The 24,473-nt window shown below is 43.5% G+C and overlaps 1 protein-coding gene across 7 annotated transcripts in view; it reads left to right on the forward strand.

Moving 5' to 3' along the window:
• LOC127584319 (ankyrin-1-like) overlaps window positions 1–24,473 on the forward strand; it is a 329,079-nt gene that overhangs the window by 113,035 nt on the left and 191,571 nt on the right. The window contains exon 1 of one of the 7 annotated variants that reach the window (XM_052041018.1): window positions 8,214–8,338. The exons of 5 other annotated variants lie outside the window; for them this stretch is intronic. In XM_052041018.1, the coding sequence (XP_051896978.1) occupies window positions 8,315–8,338 (24 nt within the window). In that variant the 5' untranslated portion in view covers window positions 8,214–8,314. Of the gene's footprint in view, window positions 1–8,213; window positions 8,339–24,473 lie in introns of those variants that run through there. One more of the 7 variants, XM_052041019.1, reaches the window with a different exon arrangement.

Raw genomic sequence — 24,473 nt, forward strand, 5'->3', positions numbered from 1 at the left:
GCAGATGACTCTAAATGCTTCAACAGTGAGCTTTATTTCAGTCTGAGGCAGTCTAGATAATGGCCGAGAGGGAATGCATAGTCAGGGGACAATGTTGTGACATTATGGGTGGATTATGTTTCTATTTCCATTCAAAGCTTTTATTTCATGGACTTAAATCCATTCATCAGTCCTTTCATCAGCACTTGAGGGACTGAGTTATAGAGAGAGGATGAGCAGGTTGGGACTTTATTGGGAATTCAGGAATGACAAGCGGAATTTAATTCAGATAAGTGCGAAGCATTGCATTTTGGTAAGTCAAATCAATGTAGGACTTCCTCAGTGAACGGTACAACTCTGGGGAGAGGGATCTTGGAGTACAAGTACATGGTTCCCTGAAAGTGGAGTCACAGGTAGACAGGGTGGTGAAGAAGGCTTTTGGCACGCTGGTCTTCATCAGTCAGGGCACTGAGTATAAAAGCTGGGAGGTCATGCTGTTCTTGTACAAGATGCTGGTGAACCCACATTTAGAATATTGTGCTCAGTTTTGATCACCCTGCTATAGGAAATATGCTATTAAATTGGAAAGAGCATGGAAAAGAGTTTCAAGGATGTTGCCAGGACTTGAGAGACTAAGTTATAGGAAGAGGTTGGACAGGCTATAACTTTATTCCTTGGAGCATAGGAGACTGAGAGGTGACGTTATAGAGGTGCATAAAATCATGTGAGGCATAGATAGGGTGAATGCACACAGTCTTTTTCTCAGGATTCGGGAATCAAGAACTAGAGGGCACAGGTTTAAGGTGAAAAGGGAAAGATTTTATAGGGACTTGAGAGGCAACTTTTTCACCCAGAGGGTGGTCCGTATGTGGCACGAACTGCCAGAGGAAGGTGTTGAGGTAGGAACATTAACAACATTTAAAAGACACTTGGACAGGTACATGGATAGGAAAGGTTCAGAGGGATATTGGTCAAGGACTAGCTTAGATGGGCACCTTGGTCAGCATGGATAAGTTGGGCTGGAGGGCCTGTTTCCGTGCTGTATGACTCTGTGATTCTGTGTGCAGACTGAAGAAAGCAGAAGATGCACTGACTGCGTTTGAATCAACCTAACCACCTGGGATTGGGTGCCAGAGAACATTTAGGGTCAGATTTTCCATGTTTGAAACACGGGTTTAAATTCTGCTTGGTCCAGGTCTTGTTTATCTGTCCACTGTCAAAGTCTGATTATGTTGAGAATGGTGCTTCAATCAAATCCTGACCTTCCAAAGCCCCACGCAACACATTCGTTTTTCTGGATATACTAACCCACATGGTGACAGTGTGAGCAATGGATACTTGCTACTTTGGGGCAGCTGAGTGGTCAGACCAAGGTTCACTGTCTGCATCTATCATGGCTTATCTGCTCTGGCAGTGTACATTTTGATAAGAGCAAAGCTGGCTGTACAGATGGGAATGTTCCATTCCCTTACAAATTATGCAAGGAGTCATTAGCAAGAGGCAACCTATCGTCATGATGCATGCCCTAATCACAGTTCTCAGTGTCCATTTATCATGTGGTAACATCTCCCTGTGTACCCAGGTTAAATCTCTGAGGTGAATTGGTCATGCCACATGAAGGAGATTTGGTTTGACCTCTGTATCAATCCCTCCCTACAGCAGTGGTAAAGTAGTAGCTACAGAAACATGCCTTCACCTTTAGGCTTTTATTATACCAGTCAGAATAACACTAATCTCACAACAATCATTCTTGTTACCTCTTTGAAGAAGACAACCAACTATGGGCTGAGTGGTGTTAGCTTATGTACAGTTCAAAGCAGTGAACTATGGAGCATTGTACTCTTAAAGACAGATGGAAGAGTGTTTCATTGTTGGCCCAAGGAGTAAGAGGTCAACTAACGTATGTCGATTCCTTGGGATTTGTTTCAACAGATAATCTTTATTGCATAATCTTTATCAAACTTCACAGCATGAAGAGAAGCCAACTCACCCAGTGCTGCTGTGATCTTCATTTGAAGCTCTGATAACTTTTCCATGCCTCTTACACTTTGAAATTAAAAGAAAAAATGCTGGTACTCAGCAGGTCAGGCAGCATCTGTGGAAGCAAAGGGATAGTGGATGTTTTGGGTCATGACACTGCACCAGTCCCGATGCAGGGTTTCGACCCGAAATGTCGACAATTCCTTTCCTCCCACAGATGCTGCTCGACCTGCTGAGTTTCTCCAGGAGATTGTTTGTTGCTCCAGATTCCAGCATCTGCAGTCTCTTGTGTCTTCGTAAATTAACCAATGATGGAAATGGGTGGTAGGGACAGCAGTGGAAAGTCTATATGAGGACTCATATTTGTCCAAGGTCTGTTCAGGGGGAAGTTGTCAAAGAACAGGGTACTTCTAGAGCACCAAAGAATGTGTGAGGTCCTGACAAATGTCCATTGTGCAAAGAAATTAGAAGAGTCCGCCTCAACGTGAATGACAAGATATTGCAGACTATTGCAACAACACCTTCATCCATGAAGGCATCGTTAACACTTGCACAGACAATCAAATGTGACAATCACATGAGAACATACAGCTCCTTACTGAAGGACTGCAAATTGTGAATGGCACCTTGAATAGGGGACGTGACACCAAACCTTGGTTATTCAGCACTACACTGAGCTGCAGAAAAATGTTCAGTTCTTTAAGTGTGGGAGTGCCACGAGAGAGATGATGGTGAGAGAGAACATGGAAGAGGGAGCTCTGCTCAAAGCAGTTCCACTCCTTGTGCAAGGAAACAGAATTGGAAGAGCGCAGTGATCTTACTTGTATGGCCATAGAGGTAGAAGGAGAGAAAGAGTTGAGGACATGGAGGGATATGAAAATAAGGAAGATTTGTTGAATTGAGAGTCAGTTGTACTCAGAAAACATAGGGATGATGGCTGAACAGAATGTGATGTGACTGGTGTACTTATACTCTGAAGCCTTTTTTTTCCTCTACAGCACCTTGACTTGCACCTTCCAAGTAATAAGTGACCTCTCTGTTCTTCTAACCAAAATGTACCAGCTCACATTTAGCTGTGAGGAACCTTACCTGCCAGTTATTTGTCCATTCTGGAAGTTCATAAATCTTCCCCAGTAATTTGTGGGTGTCCTCCTTTTTGACATCATCCTCAAATTTAGAAATTGTACTCTCGATTGCAAAATTTAGACTGTTATTGTCAATTGTGAACGGCAGCGATACTGGCACTGAATCCCTATTGAACAACACCATCCACCTTCTTCCACTGTGAATTGCTATTTAATTCTACCTCCATTATTAATTCCCCTGTACTACCTCGATGTACCAATGTGGTGAAATGAGCTGTATGGATGGCATGCAAAAGAAAGTTTTTCACTGTACCTCGGTACATGTGACAATAATAAACCAATTATCAATTATCGTCACTTTTAGCAATTCTTTTTGCACTTCTTCAGATTGCACGACAACCTTTGCACCATTCTGTTGTTTGTGCTCATTGCTGTATTTATTGCTGTATAGTACAGCACAGGAACAGGCCCTTTGGACCACGATGTTGTGCCAAGCTAATTAAACTAGTAATTAAATGCCTAACTAAACTTATCCCCTCTGTATACACAATGTCCATATCCCTCCATTCTCTGCACATTCACCTGCCTATCTAAGAGCCTCTTGAACACCTCTATCGTACTTGCCTCGTAGTTACGATGTATACTATTTACTCTGTCAGCTTCAGGCGAGCAAGGAAGTTCATTTCACCCTGGTGTATACGACAATAAACTGATCTGAATCTGCACACTTTACTCCCCCTCTCTGCACTCTGTACTGAAGCCAGCTAGCAATACATTGTGCTCGCCTTTCTTGTTTTTAGGCAGTTCCTCAGGATTGAGGACATCCTTCTTCTACTCCAATACTGTGTGCTCAGAGGTGACTGCAGAGGCCAGTAAGAGGAACCACAGACTCGTTCATGGTCAGGGAAGGTGGTGGCTGATGAGAAGCTTGTGAGGAGACTTCCTCTGCAAATAACATGGGGCCTCGATGTTCTCAACACCTGGGGTTGTCGTGGACCAGAGATTCCCTGGAGTCAGTGGAATGTTGGTTTCTTCGAGGAGGCTTTGAGCATGTCCTCGAATCTTTTCCCCTTCCCACGACAACTCTCAGAATAGTGTGTTTCACGATTCTTTTCCACTGCCTTCACTTTCCTTGCGCTGGTTCATTTCATGCATCATTGAGTCTAAAAGAGAGTCCTTCCGATTTGAGCTTTTTACACATTAATTTAAGACGCCTATACACGTTGCGGGAAATCCATTCCCTTATCCTCTTTATCTGCCTCTCTGCTCCAATTAACAGCGGGGTAGTCGAAATTCCCCATGATTATTATTCTCTTTTTTACTAATTTCCCTACATTTTCTGCATATTTCTTTCTCCACCTCTCTCCCACTCGTCTATAGACTATGCTCATTAGTGTGATCTATCCTTTATTATCTTGTATTCCTGCCAATTCTATTTTTGCCTTCCTTAAAGCTTTGTTCCTTTTTCCTACTGCTACTACAGTATCCCTAATAAGTACTATTACTTCAGAGCCCCTTTCCCCTTCACTGTTACGGCCGTTAATGTATCCATTTGCATTCTTTGATTCCCAGTCATGACTTGTCCATAGCTGTATCTCAATAATCCCAACCACGTTTGGTTCTTCCCAATAAATGATTGCCTCCAGCTCCCCTGTTTATTGCAGCCGGTGTGTTCATTGTCATACAGAGAGGTTAACTCATTTCTAATAGGATTTCCTTTCACGTTATGGTTGACAGTTTTTTTAAGATTCCTGCTCTATATCTCTATTTACTCCCTTGGCATCGATGTCCTTCTTTGATTTATTTCCTTTCGTTTCGTTTCTAATTTTTCTATATTTAGGTTGCTTCCATTTCACGTAGATCCCTCTCGCCTTCTTACTAGTTAAAAACTTTCCCACCTCCCCGTTTATCCCTTCTGCTTAGGACATGTGTCTCATCCTGAGTCAGGTGGAGCCCATCCCTTGAGTTTTGGACCTTTCTGGCCCAGACAAGTGCCAGCATCCCATGAAGAGGAACCTCTCTTTCCCCCACCAGCCCTTTTAACCATGTGTTAATTCTCCTGCCCTACCCACTTCTGTGCCAGTTTGCATGACTTGGGTAGTGATCCAGAGATACATACCTTTGAGTTCCTGCTTTTTAATTTGGAGTCAAACTCCTGACAGTCTTTCAGCTAGGACCTCCTCTCCATCTCTATCAATGTTGGTTGTTCTGACGTGGACAACAACAACAAGATTTACACCTTCCCTTTCAAAGTTCCTCCCCAGCTACCATGAAATATCCCTTGCTGTGGCAAAGAGTGGACACATACCTTTAGGGATCCTTGTTCCTGGTAGTGAAGGTACCATCCATTACCCACACCCCCATGTTAAAGAGTCTTCTGTCAATACGACATGGGGGAAGGTCTGCATTCTCCATCTTCCCTGGGTGTTCCTGAGGTGCGATTGCCTTCTCCAGTTCCAACTGATGGGCTAAATGTGTTTCATGGGTCACAGCTATGTCAGTGCACAGCAAAAAAAAAACAGCAACTAAAAATAAACAGTCTATGGTATTGTCAGGGGACAGAGGGAGTTTTATTTCTGTCATACAGTGATGAGAATCAGAGGCCCCAATGTACTTCTCCTAACTGTGTGAGGAGTAGTCATTGAGGCGTAAGATTGCCAGGTAACGCGTTGTGACTGTATCACCAGAATCTCAGAACCAATCTTGAGAATTGCCTTTACCAGAGACTGCAAGAGCCCAGTTAATGAGAAAGTTCAAGAACTGCCAAAACTAGAACCTTTTTTTTAGGCAGCAAAGTGAAGCTGAGGTGAAGCATTGACCATGGATTTATTCAATGGCAGAGCAGACTTGAAGAACCACATGGGCTCCTTTTCTTTTGTTATAGAGTCATAGAATTATACAGCACAGAAACAGGCCCTTCAGCCCAACTTGTCCATTCTGACCAAGGCATCTATCTGAGCCAGTCCCATTTGTCTGCATTTGGCCCATATCCCTTGGAGGCCTTTTTTATCCATGTACCTGTTTTGGCCCTTAGTGTATCAAGTGTCTTCTGTCAGCTTAGAGGTCTAAGTTGGTTGTCCCCACATGATGCTCCCACATTGTACCTCATCCTCAAGCATTTTAGTGTTGTGTTGAGATATTTTTTTCTGACATTGTAAATACGTCAGTTCCTGAGAAAAAGCAAGCAAAAAACACTGCCTAAGGACCGACACTGAGCTTGCACTAGATTAGGTTTTTAAGACTGGTCAGGCAGCAACTGTGGAGAGAGATACAGAATGAATGTTTCTGGCCAGTGACCTATCACCAGGCATTTTCCAGCCTCCTATGATCAATGGCCCTTCTGACAAAAGGTCATTGATATGAAACATTTACTCTGTTTCTCTCTCCACAGATGCTGCCTGACCTGCTGGGTATTCCTGGCATTTTCTATTTTTTTATTTCAGAGTTGCAGCTTCTGCAGTACAGGCCATCTCTAGGTAATGAACAGGTTCTATTTTTAAAGACATCCTTAACTCAATTTATTCCACATCAGGAAAATACACAAAATCACCCAATACAGTAACCATACCTCCACAGTGTTGTAATGAATGGCATCAAAAACATGTTTGACCTGATAAAAGAACAATTACTAAAAGTGGAGAGAAAGAGGGAACTAGTTCTACCATCGGTAGGAACAAAAATGTTGGACTTTGGAATTTAATAATATTATGGGAGCTCATTTTTATGTAAGGGGCACCCATAAGTCAGGCGTTCATAACCTGGGGAAGGGCTGTATTTTGTTTTTGCTTTTGAGGAATGCCCAGATCAGAAAGTTTCAAGGGCGCTTCGCAGATCTGCTTCAGGGGCATTGCAAGGCCACACAGCCACAATCGCCGAGATTAGAATCTCTGCAGCATGGGGTTGGTGGAGGACCAGCTCAAGGGCAGCTGACTACAGACAGGTTAGGAGTGTTGGAGGAGAAGAAGCAGATGGATCACACTCTAAGCAGTCTCCTACTTTTGTGATCTTACCGGGAAGGGCAGACATTTTTTAAAAACTGCCTGAGCACTGCAACAAAATAAACTTAAGGAGAATTTACTGCAATAATTTTGTTACAGCTTTCTAACCACTGGTATCTCAGTCAGGCAGGCACTTAGTGAGTCTGGGTGATATCTTCTTCCACTATCTCAATAGTGGGTTGATCTGTTTAACTGTTGCGTTAAAACAGAGGAATAATGCTCAACTATAACTCGTTCACTAATACCACCATGTTCACTTCTACCACCCACAGTAACCCCTTGCCTGTGGTATTCCTTCTAGCTAAGGTAAGATAAGATCTTTATTAGTCACATGTACATCAAAACACACAATGAAACGTATTTTTTGCATGGAGTGTTCTGGGAGCAGCCCACAAGTGTCGCCACGCTTCCGGTGCCAAAATAATATGCCCACAACTTCCTAATCCGTATGTCTTTGGAATGTGGGAGGAAACCGGAGCACCCAGAGGAAACCCACGCAGACACGGGGAGAACGTACAAACTCCATTACAGACAGGAATTGAACCCGGGTCGCTGGCGCTGTAATAGTGTTACGCTAACTGCTACACTACTGTGCCTGCCTGGAAGATCATGTTCCTGCCAATAGGCACCTGTAGTCTGTACTGAAACCAAAATGGCAAACTTTGTAAGTACTCAGGTTGGACAAGATTGAAAGACAGAGTTCATACTTCAGGTCAATGACCTTTCATTGACTGTTCAGATGAAAGCCCATCAACCTGAAATGTTAACGCTGTTTTCTCTTTCTACAGAAGCAGCCTGACTGTTGAGCATTTTCATTCTCTTTCATTTTTATTTCAGATTTCCAGCATCTGCAGTTCACTTCTCAATGTGCACTAGTTGGTCTTTACAGCAGTGATCTCATTCCCTTTCATTCTCTGAAAGAACTTGTGTAACTGTAGCTGGGGACTCGTGCTACCACCGGTCGTTGGGGAAAGAGACATGGAAGGTGCCTGTTTCCGAGGGCACCAACTAGAAGAAACTTGAATTGATTGCAGAAGTTTTTACATGTTTATTTTTTGTGTCTGGTTCTGTGTAGGGGAGGGGCTAGATAATGAGCATATTCCCTGACGCACGTCACAGCGATAGAGCATCAACCTCTTCAGCTTGATAAAGTTGAATGTTCCTTGGCTGTGTCCTTAGATAAGACATGCTGGCGGTCTTAGTGACTGCGTCCGTGCTGGCATGTTTCTGTTCCTGCAAACCTAATGCTGGAATAATCCACAGCAGGCTGGAATGTCTCTCATATGCTTCAGGCGAGTAAGTACGAGCTTTTCTTCCATTGAATGTGGGTAAAGGCAGCTTCTGTACAAAAGAGGATCGAAGATTCAGGGATAAGTGGGTTCCAAAACCCAAGCCAGTCTCTGGAATCCCACAGAAAATCAAAAAATATTGTAATTTTAGAGTTAGTGATTGTGGCGTTCCTTTAAAAGTGGCATTGAGGGGATCGGATATACAGTATGTCGACAGTCAGAGGGACCGTAACTGAGGTAGAAGAGGGGTAGTAGTTTATCATTAACTGCATTTTTGTACCCAGTTTCTTTCTTATGTGGTAACAGACTTCCTTTAACATGGATAGAACTCATGGAAATTTCTGAAAATATACACCTGAAGCAAAAATATGGGTAGATTCAACAAGTACAGCAAACTAGCAAGCTCTAATCTTCCCCTTGGTACTATAGCAAGACCACTGATAACTCATTTATTTCAAGTAACTATGAGTTAAAATTCAGACAGTGGCTCAGCCCTACACTTTGTATTTTGTAGAGAAGCCTTGTCAATTGATGGAGTCCACCATAGTGATGTGTGGAGGTCAGTTGGTGCATCATTAGAAAAATATTGGCTGGATGGGATGATAAGATGTAAAAATTCACCCAAAGAGTTCTTGGAACGTACAACTTGTATATCTCTTAGAAGTAAATCAATAGCACATATGCCATGTTGCTAAGCAAAATGGGCTGATCATTATTGTTGGTGTCAGTGAGAGTCTTCTGCAGACAAATTGGCTGCAGTGTTTCCTACACCACCACAATGACTATGCTTACTGACTCAGGATTTAGGAGAAACTGGGTTTATGACTGGCATTCTGAAGTGCAACATTTTCTTATAACGTTAAAAAGTTCCAGAGTGTGCTGCGCAGAGTTCACTGGGCGGCATGGTCCCACAGCAACTGGCACTGCTGCCACTGCACTGCTCCAGAGGCCCAGGTTCAATCCTGACCTCCGGTACTGTCTGTGTGGAGTTTGCACGTTCTGCCTGTGACCGTGTGGGTTTTCAGTTTCTTCCCACGTCCCAAAGATGTGCGGGTTAGTAGGCTTAATGGCTACTGTAAATTACCCTAACTAGGGATAAAATAGCAGAATAATCGAGGGGGAGTTGATGGGCAGATGTGAAAGAGAATTGTTTATAGCAGAATGGACTAATGGGATCACTCTGCTGGGAGCCAGAAAGGACCCAAAAGGCTGAATGGCCTTCTGCCATGTCATAAGTAAATAAGCTGAAATTAATCAACGTCGTTACATGGTCCAACACCCTGACCACTCCCAAAGGCAACACTGAGATAAACAACAAACTAATTTGTTTGTTTCCTGGAGCATTTTCAGCAGAACTTCAGAAAGAATTCCAAATACATTCACACCACGTCAGAGGAACAACATTCCAGTCAGTGGGAGGGGGTCAGAAGAGGTAAGGAAACACCAAGGGTCAACTGTATAAGGGCAAACAGAGTGAAGAATAGGGAATAAGCACTGTGAAGAAAAGCCAGCCATGCCCACACCTCACATTTCATTCCAAGAATAAGGAAGAGGGAAGATGAATTTTGTTCTCCAATGAGCCTGGCTGTATTGTTCATATGTATAATACCTTGCTGGCAATACTGCAAGACTTCTGCATGGTCTGGGAGATACCAAATTGAAAGTCCAAATGGCCTTTTCTTGCTCCTATATCTTGGGTATTAAATCCAACACCCTGACCACTCCCACTGTTTGTAGCTTTCAAAAGAGATGTAAAGAAAAAGGATGTGCTGACACTACTATGTGTAGAACCAGCAATGCTGAATGTGTAGACTGAATGACATTCAGAATATAATGAGCCTTGCACTGTTTCTCCGTATAAGTATTTTTTAATAGTTCCAGCTGTTTGTAGCTTTCAAAAGAGACTTGGATACTGAGTAAAAGGAGAAAACATTGTGGGGAAATTGGGAAAGAGATGGAGGTGGGATTAACAGGAAGGTCTTCAGAAGAAGCTTGCTGGGCTGAATGGCCTCCTATGCCATACTCTTCTACAAGTTTATGACATGTTGAAGATGCCAGGGCACTGTTTGCCAGCTGGGTTCTGCTGGTGGTTTGGCCCACAATTACAGCACCACCAAAAGTTCCCGATGTTTCTGGAATCTTGCTTTGCATTGGGACCTGCTGCAACAGCCGCACTTTGAAGGCAGTTCATTAACTGTGAAGATCTTTGAGACTGAGGGATGTGGTATCGTGGCAGGTTCTTGATCACGAATCATTCCAAAGTACAATGTAGATACTATTAGACTTTGTTTTCTTATCACTTTCTTTGATCCTGGGAGATGCAAATTCAGGATAATCCTGAGGGTGGGTTGCTTGCTTCTCATCTCTGGATAGCCACAGCTTGGTTTATGCACCCTTTTGACGGGTGACAGAGAGGGACATTAATTGAGAGGTTGCAGGGTTGGGTGGGGTGGGGGGTAAGCTATTAGCTCTTTGGGATTGGTCCTATGTAAGTTGCTTTCCAAGACTGTTGTTTAAAGCACATTGATATTGCCCACTTGTTTGAGTGGCACAGTGGTGCAGCCCGAAACTAGTTGGTCTTCCAGCACAGCGAGATGTCTGTCAGGGAATGCTGCTGACTGGCACATTCCAGGCTGCAGGAGTACATGCTGAGGGATGCACTGAAGCTCAATGCAGCCAATGCAAAGGCTCTATGGGGAAGGACCACAGTCCAGGGTCCAACACACACAAAATGCTGGAGAAACTCAACAGGTCAGGCAGCAGCTATGGAGGGAAATAAACAGCCAAGGTTTCGGGCTGAGACCCTTCATCAGGACTGGAAAGGAATAGGGCAGAAACCAGAATAAGAAGGTCGGGGGAGGGGGAGGAGCACACGCAGGGAGGTGATAGGTGAGTTCAGGTGAGAGGCAATTCCAGGTGAGAGGGGGAAGGTAGAAGGGTGGGAGTGGGGTGGTGGGGGGGGGGAGAAATAAGAAGCTGAGAGGTGATAGGTTGAAGAGGCAAAGGGCTGTAGAAGAAGGAATCCGGTAGGAGAGGGCAGTGGACCATGGAATAAAGGGAAGGGGGTGGGGAATAGATGGGCAGGTCATGAGGGTGGGGGAAGGGGAAAGAGAAAGGGTGAGGGGGCCTCGGGATTGAGGGAAGACAAAGGAGAAAAGAAAAAAAGTGGGGGGGGGGGGGAAGAGGGGGGAGGGGTAACCAGCAGTTAGAGAAATCGATGTAGAGGCCGTCAGGTTGGAGACTCCCAAGGTGAAATATGAGGTGTTGTTCCTCCAACCTGTGTCTGGCATCAACGTGGCAGTCGAGGAGGCCGTGGATAGACACGTCAGTATGGGAGTGGGATGTGGAATTGAAGTGGACCGCCACCGGGAGGTCCTTGCTTTTGTGGCGGATGGAACGAAGGTGCTCAATGAAGTGGTCACCTAATCTGTGGCGGGTCTCACCGACGTAGAGGAGGCCGCACCGGATGCAATAAATGACACCCTCGGATTCACAGGTGAAGCGCTGCCTCAGCTGGGAAGGACTGTCTAGGTGGTGAGGGAGGAGGTGTAGGGGCAGGTGTAGCACTTAGTGCAGTCGCAGGGATAAGTGCTGGGAGGGTCATCTGCGAGGAGGGGCGAGTCGACAAGGGAGTCGCGGAGAGAGCGATCCCTATGGAAAGCGGGAAGGGAAGACGTGCCTAGTGGTAAGGACAAAGGGAACCCTGTCCCTGTTATGTCAGGGGGTGGGCAGGGAGATGGGTGAGGGCAGAGGGCAGGCATGCAGGAAATGGAGGAGATGGGTGAGGGCTGCATTGATGGGTGTGGAAGGGATACCCTGTCTACTGACGAAGGAGGGCATCCCGGATGTCCTGGAGTGGAACGCCTCATCATGGGTACAGATGTGGCAGAGGCGGAGGAACCGGGAGAAGTCACTTGCAAGAGACTGAGTGGGAAGAGGTGTAGGCAAGGTAACTGTGGGAGTCAGTGGGTTTATAAAACCAGCAGAGACCAGGGGATTTTATTCAGCTTCAAACCGATACCCACAGCCAAATGGGTTGTCACTATTTTTGAATTCTGATTGCCCTCACAAATGTCAGCAGCAGGAACACAACATAAAACTGAGCTCTTGGATCAGCGAAGTATAGTTAACCTGTATAAAACCCAAACAAAATAATCCTTGAAAAGCGGCTTCTACCTAACCTATGAAAATTAACACTAAGTAGCTTCTCCTGTCTTGGAATGTTTTATGTGCTACATTAATGCAATATTTTCTGAACTAGAAAAATAAATCCTTGTATGTTTAAGACTGAAGTGATATTGGAGAGGAGCGGATTGCCAGTCCTCATTTTAATGAGAGATGCTCAGGCAAGGTTCCTCGTTAATGTTGGTAAAGACATATTTTTAAAAGCTTAGTGCATTTCTGCTGGTTTGAACTTACAATTTTATGTTTGCACAAAATGTACTGAGACCCTCTGGGAAAAGTCACAGCACTCCTTCACATTCTATCTGGAGATAGACACAGGGAAGCTCTGGTGTTAAACAGTCCATTTAATATCTGAAGAGGGTTCTCACATAGAAATCCCCTCACCCTCACCTAACCAGAAAATCCTTGTCACACTGTCAACCTTAATATTTCAGCTCCCTGAAAGGTGGGGCATCCTCTTGAAATTAATATATCATGCTGCTGTAACTGGCAGGCAACTTCCAGTGAGAAGATGACATAACTGGTGCATTCAAGGATTTTTTTTCCCAATTCAGAAAGTATTGCATTTGTGTAGCACATCTGTTGGTTGGACATGGGGGTGCAGTTAAAGTTACATGGACTGGCACAGATTTTACAATGCAGGCAAGCCATATGGAGCGATGGGCCTATGATCATGTTTATGCTGCAAGCTAACCTCCTCCCACCTTAAATCACTCTCCTTTCAACAGATCCCTCTATTCGTCTCACCCTCATGTGTATAGAATCATTGTCATACAGCACAGAAACAGGCCATTTGGCCCACCAGGTCCATCAAGTACCTACCTGTACTAATATCGTTTACATAGAGGTGTACAGAGTTATCAGGGGCATAGGTAGATAGAGTAGATAATAAGAAACTTTTCCCCATAACAGAGGTGTCTAAAACTGGAGGGAAGAGATCCTTAGCTTTCCATGCCGTGGAGATTCAGGTGCGCATCTAGATACTTAAATGTTGCAAGAGTACCTGCCAGATTCCAATCATCATCCGGGTGAAAAAATTCTTCCTGAGACCCTCTCTAAACTTCTCACTCCTCATCCTAAACCAAATTCCTCTAGTTTTAGACACCTCTGCTTTGATGAAAAGTTTCTTGCTATCTACCCTATCTATGCCCCTCGTAATTTTGTATATTGTGTCTCCTCTCAGCCTCTTCTGCTCCAAGGAAAGCAAACCCAGCCTATCCAGTGTCCTCATAACTGAAACACTCCATTCCAGGCAACATCCTAGTGAATCTCCTTGACACCCTCTCCAGTGTAACCACATCTTTCCTATAGTGTGGTGACCAGAACTGTACACAATACTTCAGCTGTGGCCTAACCAATGTTCTACAAAGTTGTACCATAACCTCACTGCTCTTGTACTCCATGCCTCAGCTAATGAAGGGAAGTATCCCATACTCCGTGTCCATCATGTTGTCTTCCAGTGCTGCCACTACAGGGATCCTTGGACTTGTACACCAAGATCCCTCTGTTCCTCAATACCCCAGGTTCCTACCATTCATTGTGTATGTCCGAGCTTTATTAATCCTTCCAAAGTGCATCACCTCACACTTACCGTGATTAAATTCCATCTGCCATTGCTCTGCCAATCTTACTGACTGATCAATATCATCCCGTAGCCTGACTATCCTCCTCACTATTGATATTCTTGTCGCCTGAAAACTTACTGATCATGCTTCCAAAACTAACTAACGTTTTGTAAATATTATTTGCTTCAACTGCAAATCGTGGCAATTAGTGCCACATGAGACATCCTCTGGTTGAAGAAGTTTCTCCTGAAGTCAGGTCAGAATCGGAGACTGGGTATCCTGTGACAATTGACTTCTAAATCTCCAAAACCTTTCCACCATCCACGAGGCAACAGGTCAGAATTATGATGGAACACTCTCCATTTGCCTGGATGAGTACTGTTCCCAACAACTCTCAGAAAGCTCAACATCATCCTGGACAAAACAAACCACTTGATTGGCACCCATCCATCACACAAAACATTCACTCCCTCCACCAACAGTTGATCGTGGCCGCAGTTTGTACCATCTACTTTTCCTCACCTAGGCTGCTCTGACAGCATGTCCTAAATCTGTGACACCCCTTACCAAGAACAAGGGCAGCAGATAGTGGGAAAATCACCTCATATAGGTTCCCCTTCAAGCTGCACATCATCCTGATTTGGAACCATATCGCTCTTCCTTCATCTTTGCTGGGTCTAAATCCTGACAATCCCTCCTCAATGGCACTATGGGAGCACCTTCACCAGAAGGACTGCAGTGGTTCAAGGTCGTGACTCACCACCACCTTCTCAAGGACAATTAGAGATGAGCAGTAAATCCTGGCCTTGCTATCAATATTCATATCCAGTGAGTGAATTAAATAAAAATCCAACAAAACATTAATTATATTGGCTCAGGTTATGAAATGTCCAATTGTCCTTCAGTATAGTAACAGGCAATGCTATCTTCTATACAACTCTGTCACATCCCATGGAGGTGGCACCTTTATATGTTGCCATAGAATGCAGGAGTTTTCTCTAACAATTAATTAGCAATCAACTAAACACCTCCAAAGATGTAGAATAGTTTTGTTTGTACACACAGACTTATTGTCAATATTACATTTATTGTGATGCTGCTAAGTTAATGAAGCCCAGGGGAAGCTCTTGATAATTTGTGCAGAATTTTAATCTGCGGAAACTGCTTTCAAGATAACAAAGCCAACAGCACAGTCAAACCATAAGTGTTCATCAAACAGAGCCCATTTATATCACACCCTAAGGGTCACTTCCACTGTAATAAGTGTGTTTACACGGCCTCTTTCCCAATGAACCTCTCCTGAGAAAGTAACTGCTGGCATTCTGCTCCACACCCTTTCAAGAACCAGATGCATTGGGCTCCACTAGTTAGAGTTAGAGGGTCCTGAGGCAGGGTTTTGACCCAAAACATGGACAATTCCTTTCCTCCCACAGATGCTGCTCGACCCACTGAGTTCCTCCAGCAGATTGTTTTCTGCTCCACATTCCAGTATCTGCAGCCTCTTGTGTCTCCACTAGTTGGAGTTGGTTATCTACCTGATGCCATAGGTATAAATTTCATATCATCACCAGGAGAATAAATGGAGAGGATTTATTTATACGCAGAGGATTGTTAGGAAATACGATGCCTGATCAAAAGCAGGAATGAAAATAGAATACACGATGGTTTTAAATGGTGAAGTGGATAATGTTTAAAAAAAACAAGGGCTGGAAATTGTAGTTTGGTTAATATGGAATGTTCAATATCTTATCAGAAAGGATGACACTTCCAACAGTACTGTGTTGTTCTGAAGAGTCAGTCTTGACTAGTTCTCTTGAACCCATTGTTATCTGACTCAGATCTGAGAGTGTTCTCACTGAATCATGGTTGTACCTTTACCACTGATGCTCATAATCTCCTGTCACTGTGAATAGAACCTGATGCTCCACAGCAGAATTGTCCAATCCAACCTTCAGCACTTCACATTCTCTCCATGTCGTGATGGGATTTTCTGACAAAAATTGGTCCAGAACGCAACCCTCTCTCCTCACTGCTGCAACTTCCACTGCCGCTTGGAGCAGTTCCACGCTGCACAGGTTCATCGGGAACGCTTGCAAATACAGGAGTCGTTTCAGGTAGTCACAGCTCTGAGATTGGGTGGAGCCAGGAGGAGGAAGGTGGTAGGATTGAGGAAAGATGTCATAATGGTGAGGGGTTGAGTTAGTGAGTTAACTGAGGAAAATTGATTAAACTCAGAGAAAGGAGAGAGATATGTTTCAAATTCACTGAGAATAGAGATGGAGAAAGTGCTGTTATGAACTGGGAGAACTGGACAAGGAACACTTTGGTAGGAAGTTGGTTGGGTCACCGCATCGGTTAACTGGATCAAGGATTGCTGGAATATAAGGTGGTGGATGGCTGGAATAAGAGACTGTTGAAACGACTACCTCGAAAAAACGACCTCATTATTCCTCTTTTTGCACTATTTATTTTGTAATTTACAGTAATTTTTTTATGTCTTTGCACTGTACTGCTGCCATAAAACAACAACTTTCACGTCATATAAGTCAGTGACAATAAACCTGATTCTGGTTCTGAAGTGTCTTCAGAACGCAAATGCCCCATTTTCTTTTCTTCAAACAGACTATAAATATGGTGTGTGAAACTGCTTAATGATCTAATAAAATGGTCCAATATGGAAAACAGTTTTGATGTAAAAATGCAACTTTGCAGTTTACATACCTCTAGAGGTTTCTTAAAGTCTTTCACCTGTCTTGTGCCTCCTCCACTTGGGTTCTCCTGCACACAAAATGGAAGGTTGTACTAATATGCAGCTCATTTTAGTTCCTTGCTTCTCATAATTAGAGCTGCCCTTAAATTTAGAAGCTTGAAAATGTCTGGAATTTGACGGTGACAAATGAGACACTGTAGGTGGTGCTAAGACTGGGTTTAGAGAGCTGGCTTGTTGCGTTCACTGAGGCCATGTGTAAATTAAGGCCTGTAGATTGGAAACCTAAGAGCTGGAGCCCCAGCAAGGGGCCAGACTCCTCAGAGAAGGGAAAATTATGCAAATAGTAATTAAAAACACAGCAGTGCAGTAAACATGATATCAGTTCCTGATAAAGAAATGAAGCAACATAGGTGGTTCAACATGGAAGTAGGGCAGTGGGCTCAGCTCAGCACTGGATCCTGCCTTCCACAGCATCCTGTTTCCAAATCTGGGTCCAATTATAATCGTGAATCACCAGTAATAGTTTCCAGTCCCGTTTCCCTTTGTTGCCACTTTTCCCTCCTATATCTCATCTGAGGACAGGTTGAGTGAGCTGGGGCTTTTCTCTTTGGAGAGAAGGAGGATGAGAGGGGACTTGATAGAGGTGTACAAGATGATAAGAGGCATAGATCAAGTGGACAGTCAGAGACAGTTTCCCCAAGGCGAAAACGGCTAACATGAGTGGGCATAATTTGAAGGTGATTGGAGGAAGGTATAAGGGGGATGTCAGGGTAAGTTTTTTACACAGAGAGTGGTGGGTGCATGGAATGCACCGCCTGCAGAAGTTGTGGGGGCAGATACATTAGGGACTTTTAAGAGATTCTTAGATAGACACGTGAATGATAGAAAAATGGAGGGCTATGTGGGAGGGAAGGGTTAGATAGATATTAGAGCAGGGTAAAATGTCAGCACAACATTGTGGGCCAAAGGGCCTGTACTGTGCTGTTATGTTCTATGTTCGATGTTCTATGTTCACATTGACATCTTCTGTGGAAAAGGCAGCAGCATCACGTGTACACTAATGGTACCCAGTTGTACTTCATCACCACCTCCTTTGACCCCTCTACTGTGTCTGGGGTGTCCGAAGGCTAGTCCAACGTCCAGCACTGAAAGAAAAAATTCTCCAGCTAATTATTGGAAAGACCAAAATCGTTATTTAACTCATTCACAAACCAGCTATTTTCCTCACAAACATGACAGGCTGCACTAGATCAACACACAGAAAATGCTGGAGGAACTCAGCAGGTCAGACAGCATCTATGGAAGGAAATAAACAGTCAACCTGAAATGTTGACTCTTTATTTCCCTCCATAGATGCTGCCTGACTTGCTGAGTCCCTCCAGCATTTTGTGCATTGCTCCAGATTCCAGCATCAGCGGAATCTCTTGTGCCTCCATGAAACTGCACCAGATTCTTTGCAACACTGCAATACCTTTGGCAACACACAAAACACTGGAGGAACTCAGTGGGTCAGGCAACATCAATGGAGGGAAATGGACAATTTCCCTCCACAGATGCTGCCTGACCCACTGAGTTCCTCCAGTGTTTTGTGTGTTGCTCCAGATACCAGCATCTGCAGTCTCTTGTGTCTGCAATAGCTTTGGTCTGTGTTGAAGGACTGGAGATGCAAGAACCAACAGGCTGAGCTTTCCTCACTTCCCAAAACACTCAGCAAGATTGGAGACTGTGGGAGACGTTGGTTCTAACCTCAGGTCAGTGATTGACTCAATTTAAACCTTGGCCTGAAGCCAATAGACTGACCACTGGGGAAGCAATAGCACGGCACTAATCCCCTCAGAGAGAAGCTGTTTGCTTTTGTTGAGTCGCAATTCACAGCTAGCACCCAGTCCAATTCACCAAACAATGGGACTTTATTTTATTTTGGGTCTAGTGATGAAACGGATTGTCGTGCATTCCTGAGTCTGCCGGGAACACTCAAGCGTGACCCAGTTGAACAAAGAGGGTGAAACAGTACTGATGAGCTAACTGTGACACATGGAGAATTTCTGTCTGTGTGCAGAGCTCTCACAGGGAATAGGCAGACAGAGGCTTGACCAGGAGCTAAAATGCTACAGTGACAATGTTAACTCTTCATTGTCCTCACACAGTGCAATACTGAGTGTTAGACTCAGGGACTACCATGGGATGTCGAGATTATAAATTAATAAACTCTGGTTTGTTATTTTTACATCAAAGCATAACCACAGAACTGACTACAGCACTGAAACATACTTCTTGAACTAGAACTAAATCCACAGAACATCCGGGACCTTACTGTCTCAACACACAACAAAACCTATGAGCTGAGATTCCACTTGGTGGAGGCACAGTTATGCACTCCTCCCACCAATCAAAACCTACAATTGCTTTGTTAAATCTATCGTGCATTGCTGTGGTCAATTAATAAACTAATATTTTATCTCAGAGTCAGATTTATTATCACTGACTTATAAGATGTGATATTTGATTTTTCATAAAATTACTATAAATTACAAAAAATATATAAATAGTTCAAAAAAAAGGAATAATGAGGTTGTATTAATGGGTTCATGGACTGTTCAGAAATCTGATGGCGGAGGGGAAGAAGCTGTTTCTGAATCGTTGAGTGTGGGTCTTCAGGCTCCTCCCCAATGGTCACAGAATGGTGTTTGGACATGGAAGACAGAAGCATATTCTGCGGAGTAAGGGGGTGCAGAGAGACTTCAGGAGGGATAAAGTCAGGCTAAGTGAAAGGATGGGGACATAAAGGAAGGGCCTTAAAAAAAGCAAAATAGAAAGATAAGTGAGCAAAAAAAGGAAGTAAAATCATGACAAGTGAAGTTAGTGGACTGGTAATGATTAGTTTTCATGTGCTGGTTAATGTTATGTGGATGAGAAGCATTCTTTCACAAGGTAAGTGTGTAATTCCCAGTTTAGGAGCTGGGAATATCAATTTTTTTGCAATGTGGTGTCTGGAGCTATGAACAGTAGTGTTATTAAAGAAGCAAAAAGACCTGTACATGCAGTAGCTGAGCAAGCACGATTTTTCAATATCAGTCTTGCAACAACAACATGGAGGCAGGCAGAAGAGAGGCATGCTAAAAGTTCCACACAAAAGGCTGTTAATTAAATTTTGGGAATGGATGGGAATCTGGTAAGCATGAAGGGTTAAAGCAATGAGTACTGGACAGAGTTATGTCAAAGCGAGTGGGATATCATTGGGCTTGATCCTTTGCCATTGCTGCTTCTCCTTTACATCAAGTCGTCAAGTTTATTATTATGTGCATAAGTACGGTGAGGTACAGGTACAATGAAAAACTTGCAGCAGCATCACCTGCCCATAGGTACAGATAACATACAGAGTATAAATTATACAAGACAGTGAAGAGAGAGAGAAAAATAAAGGACAGCAAAAAAGGGCACAATCAGAGACAAGTCCATGGTAGTGCAAGAGGTGGTCTGTAGTGTTCCGTTGCTGAGGCAGGATTCCATTCTACTGCTGAGGCAGGGCCTGGGTGCAAAATAGTTAAAATTGTGGTTGACGTTAACCTTTAAGGAGCAGTGAAATGAAAGGAGACAGCTCAAGCAGAGAAGGAATTGGCAAAAATAAGCAGAATACTGCCAGCTGAGGTGAAGGGAAACTTCTTCTGGAAATTTTCTTATCCAAGTCTGAGAGTTTTGGATGTTGAAGGAATCATGGGATGTAGGGATCAGGAGGGCAAAAATGGGGATGAAGTACAAGATTAACCTGATTGGATGAGTGATGAGTCTTGAAGAGTATGTATGATCTACCTGTGCTCCTTGGTCTTCTGTTGTTAGATAAAATGTAAGGCAAGGTCCCAAGCCTAGGAAGAAAATGTAAACAGCAAGGGAATATGCTTCATGAATTATACGAGTGAATTATAGTGAGAGGCTGGACAGGCTAGGACTTTATTCCTTAGAGCGTAGGAGACTGAAAGGTGATCTTTTAGAGATGGATAAAATCATGAGGGGCATAGATAGGGTGAATGCACTCAGTCTTTTTCCCAGGGTTGGGGAACCAAGAACCAGAGGGCATGGGTTTAAGGTGAGAGGAGAGAGATTTAATCGGAACTTGAGAGGCAAGATTTTTTACACAAAGGGTTGTGTGAATGTAGAATAAGATGCCAGAGGAAGTGGTTGAGGCAGGTACAATATCAATTTTTAAAAGACAGTTGAACAGGTACATAGATTGGAAAGGTTTAGAAGGTTATGGGCCAAACACTGGCAAAATGGGACCAGCTTGGATGGGGCATCTTGGTTGGCATGGACCAGTTGGGCTGAAGGGCCTGTTTCTGTGCTGTATAACTCTATGAAATCTATCTATGAATGCTTGCTAAAATGCTAAGGGTAAAATTTAGAAAGATTGAGGAATCTCAGTAGACCTTGCTAAACCTGCAAAGCAGCAATCTACTCAGCCAATAGCATTTTGATATGCATGGAATAAAAATCAGAGGAGATAATGATCAGGTTTCAATGGTCTAGTCAGATTACAACTCCAATGCTGCGTCCAGGTCTGTTGCCAAGAAATGAAAGAGACATTTAAGTGCTGGAGACAGCACAGACAGTTTCTGGAATACTAATTCCTGGTGTCAAGAAAACACCAGATAAGCATAAGGTGTTCAATCCAGAGTAGTGTTGTCTGAGGAATAATCTTATCATTAAAAAGCATTCATTCAATAGGGTGTATTACACTTGATAAGGGATTAAAAATTCCCAATAAATGAAACTGCAGCAGTAGAACAAGGACACACAAATGCAGAGTAAAGTGGGGATAAACCGTGGAATAAAGTTACAGGCATTGAAGAGAGAGTAGGGATGATGGAAGTGTTGGAACTCAATAGTCTAAACCACCTGTTATTTTCTTGCATTCTACATCTTGGATAATGAATCAGTTAATGTAGCTATTACTTATATCAGTTGGAAATCTTCAAATATCAGTCTTGTTCTGTGGATCACCCTTATTAATCACTTGAATTTCTCAATGCAGTTTATGGGTGTTATGGTTTAGGACTTCCACAAGGCCCTCAATGAGGTTATTGAACAAACTTAGAGCATGTGAGACGGGGGGGGGGGGGGGGGGTAATGTACTAGAATGGGCTGAGAATTGGTTAATAGACTGAAAATATTGGAATAAGTGAGTCATTTTTGGGTTTGGACTGCGGGATCAGTACCGGAGTCTTGGCTGTTCATAATCTATATCAAAGATTTGGGTAAGGGGGCAAAAGATAATTGATCCAGGTTTGCTTGAGTGGGCAGCAGTGTGGGTTGTGAGGAGGATGGAGAGAAGCTATAGATAAATATAGACGTGCTCCTCACTCTGCATTTGGTTCCACACTGTTGACTGAGGTAAGTTTCTATCCTGCTACATTTATGTTTTCAATCTTGTTCAGCTTTGCATTTTGAGTATGTGCTGTTGTTGCTTTGTGACTGCAGGTTATTGCCATGCAACCAGAAGTTGTAGCCTCTATTGGTGTACACTTATACAACCAAATACTAGAGGACAAGCACTTATGATTCAAATGCTAGAGGGCATGCATTTAAGGTGAGAGGGGGAAAGTTTAAAGGAGATGAGCCAGACAAGTTTGTCACACAGGCAGTGGTGGCTGCCTGGAACAGGCTGTCAGGGGTAATGGTGAAAGCAGATACAATAGTGGCATTTAAGAGGCTTTTGGAAAGACACATGAATATGCAGGGAATGGAGGGAAGTGGACTATGTGCAGGCAGAAGAGAATTAGTTTAATTTGGCATTGTGTTCAGCATAGACATTGTGGGCCAAAGGGCCTATTCCTGTGCTGTACTATTCTATATGTTCTGTGTACAACTGGTGGAGTTAATTATTTACACAGGCCTGAAAGGGAATTGGCCGTGACTAAGGCTTGGTAACTTCCACAGCCTCTTAGATTCCAACACAAGTTTACTCCCAAGTTAGGGAGAGTTTTAGTGGCCTCTCCTCTGGAGACTGCCACTTGAAATATTGAGTGTTCCCTCCAATACTTTAACCACAGTTGCCTGTTGTGTGAATTGAAGGGTTCAGATGGAAACCAGCTGGTTGAGTAGGCTAATATCATATGCACACAATCCAGAATCTAGATTCTGAACATTCAGATCAAATTCCTGGCTGATACACATTATGATTAATCAGTTACAGAGTCATCCCATAATCACCAATAAACCAGTCCTCATATTTGCTGTGAGCATTTATATTTAGGAGAGTCGCTTTTTCTCCTCACTGTGTTTACTGCAGTCTCAAGTGGATCATATTGACTCACTTCTGTCACTAGCAAGCTGGGAACTGGTTGTAATGATGAGTTTCCTCTCATCTCTAGGAGGGTTAAAAACATCAAACCTTGGTGCCTGATCACTTGTGTTTACACCATGTGCTTCTCAGCCGTACAGAGAATTTATTAACATGACTTTTGTAGCTTGTAGTATTAACACAGCCAAGCTCATGTACAACAGAGCTTGATGCACTGATCCTTACCAAGAGGAAAGCAGAACCAATAACGTGCTGCGTATATTGCGACACCTTCGCTGCAAAAGCTTTTTCACTCACTCTAAATTCAGAAATTTATGGTCTTCCTTTTTGAACATTCAATACCAAGCTAACTCATCAATTAGACAACTGTAAGAGGTCAGTCTCTTAGAAATGCTGAGAGCTTAAAGACTACGAAAATGATGAGATTTTAAAGGGTATGATTTGTGAGTCAAGTGGTGGACTCTTGAGGGTTTAATAGAGTCATAGAATCATATAGCAAGGAAACAGGCCACTCGGCCCAACTCATCCATGCCGACCAGTGGACACCCATTTTAACCCCATCTTCCAGCACTTGGCCCACAGCCTTCAATGCCTCGGCGATTCAAGTGCTCATCTAGACACTTCTTAAATGCTGACACACAAGAGATTCTCCAGATGCTGGAATCTGGAGCAACACACACAAAATGCTGGAGGAACTCAGCAGGTCAGGCAGCGTCTATGGAGGGAAATAAACAGTCAACATTTTGGGTTGAAGACCTGATGAAGGGTCTCGACCCAAAATTCGACTGTTTATTTCCCTCCATAGACGCTGCCTGACCTGCTGAGTTCCTCCAGCAGTTTGTGTGTGTTACTCCTTAAATGCTGTCAGCGACCCAACTTCAACCACCCTCTCGGGTAGTGCATTCCAGGTTCTCACCACTCTCTGAGTGAAGAAAGTTCCTTCATATCCCCTCTAAATCTTTTTGCCCTTACCCTAAATCTGTGTTCTCTAGTTTTATCTACCTCTGATATGGAGAAAAGTTTCCTGAAGTCTACCCTATCTATAATTTTATATACCTCAGTCATGTACTTTCTTAACCTCCTTTGATCGAGGGAGAACAGACCCAGCTTCAGTGTGCTTGTACTGTTTAGAAAACAGCATTAACTTGGGTTCCGAATTTGTTGTGGGGCTGGAAAATGGGGTTAAAGAAATCTGCAGGACAAAAGGTCTTCACAGGGTGATGGGACAGATAGCCTCCTGTGGTTTTCTGTACAGTTCACACTTGTACTGTTGGCAGGAGCAAAGAAACCATATTACTTCATTGTAATCCCATTCCACTTGTGTGAGAACAACATCTTGAAATACACTCTTGGGCAATTCTTAAGAGTATATCTAAAATCTGTGAGG

This window comes from Pristis pectinata, chromosome 29, assembly GCF_009764475.1.
Source record: "Pristis pectinata isolate sPriPec2 chromosome 29, sPriPec2.1.pri, whole genome shotgun sequence".
Lineage (NCBI taxonomy): Eukaryota > Metazoa > Chordata > Chondrichthyes > Rhinopristiformes > Pristidae > Pristis > Pristis pectinata.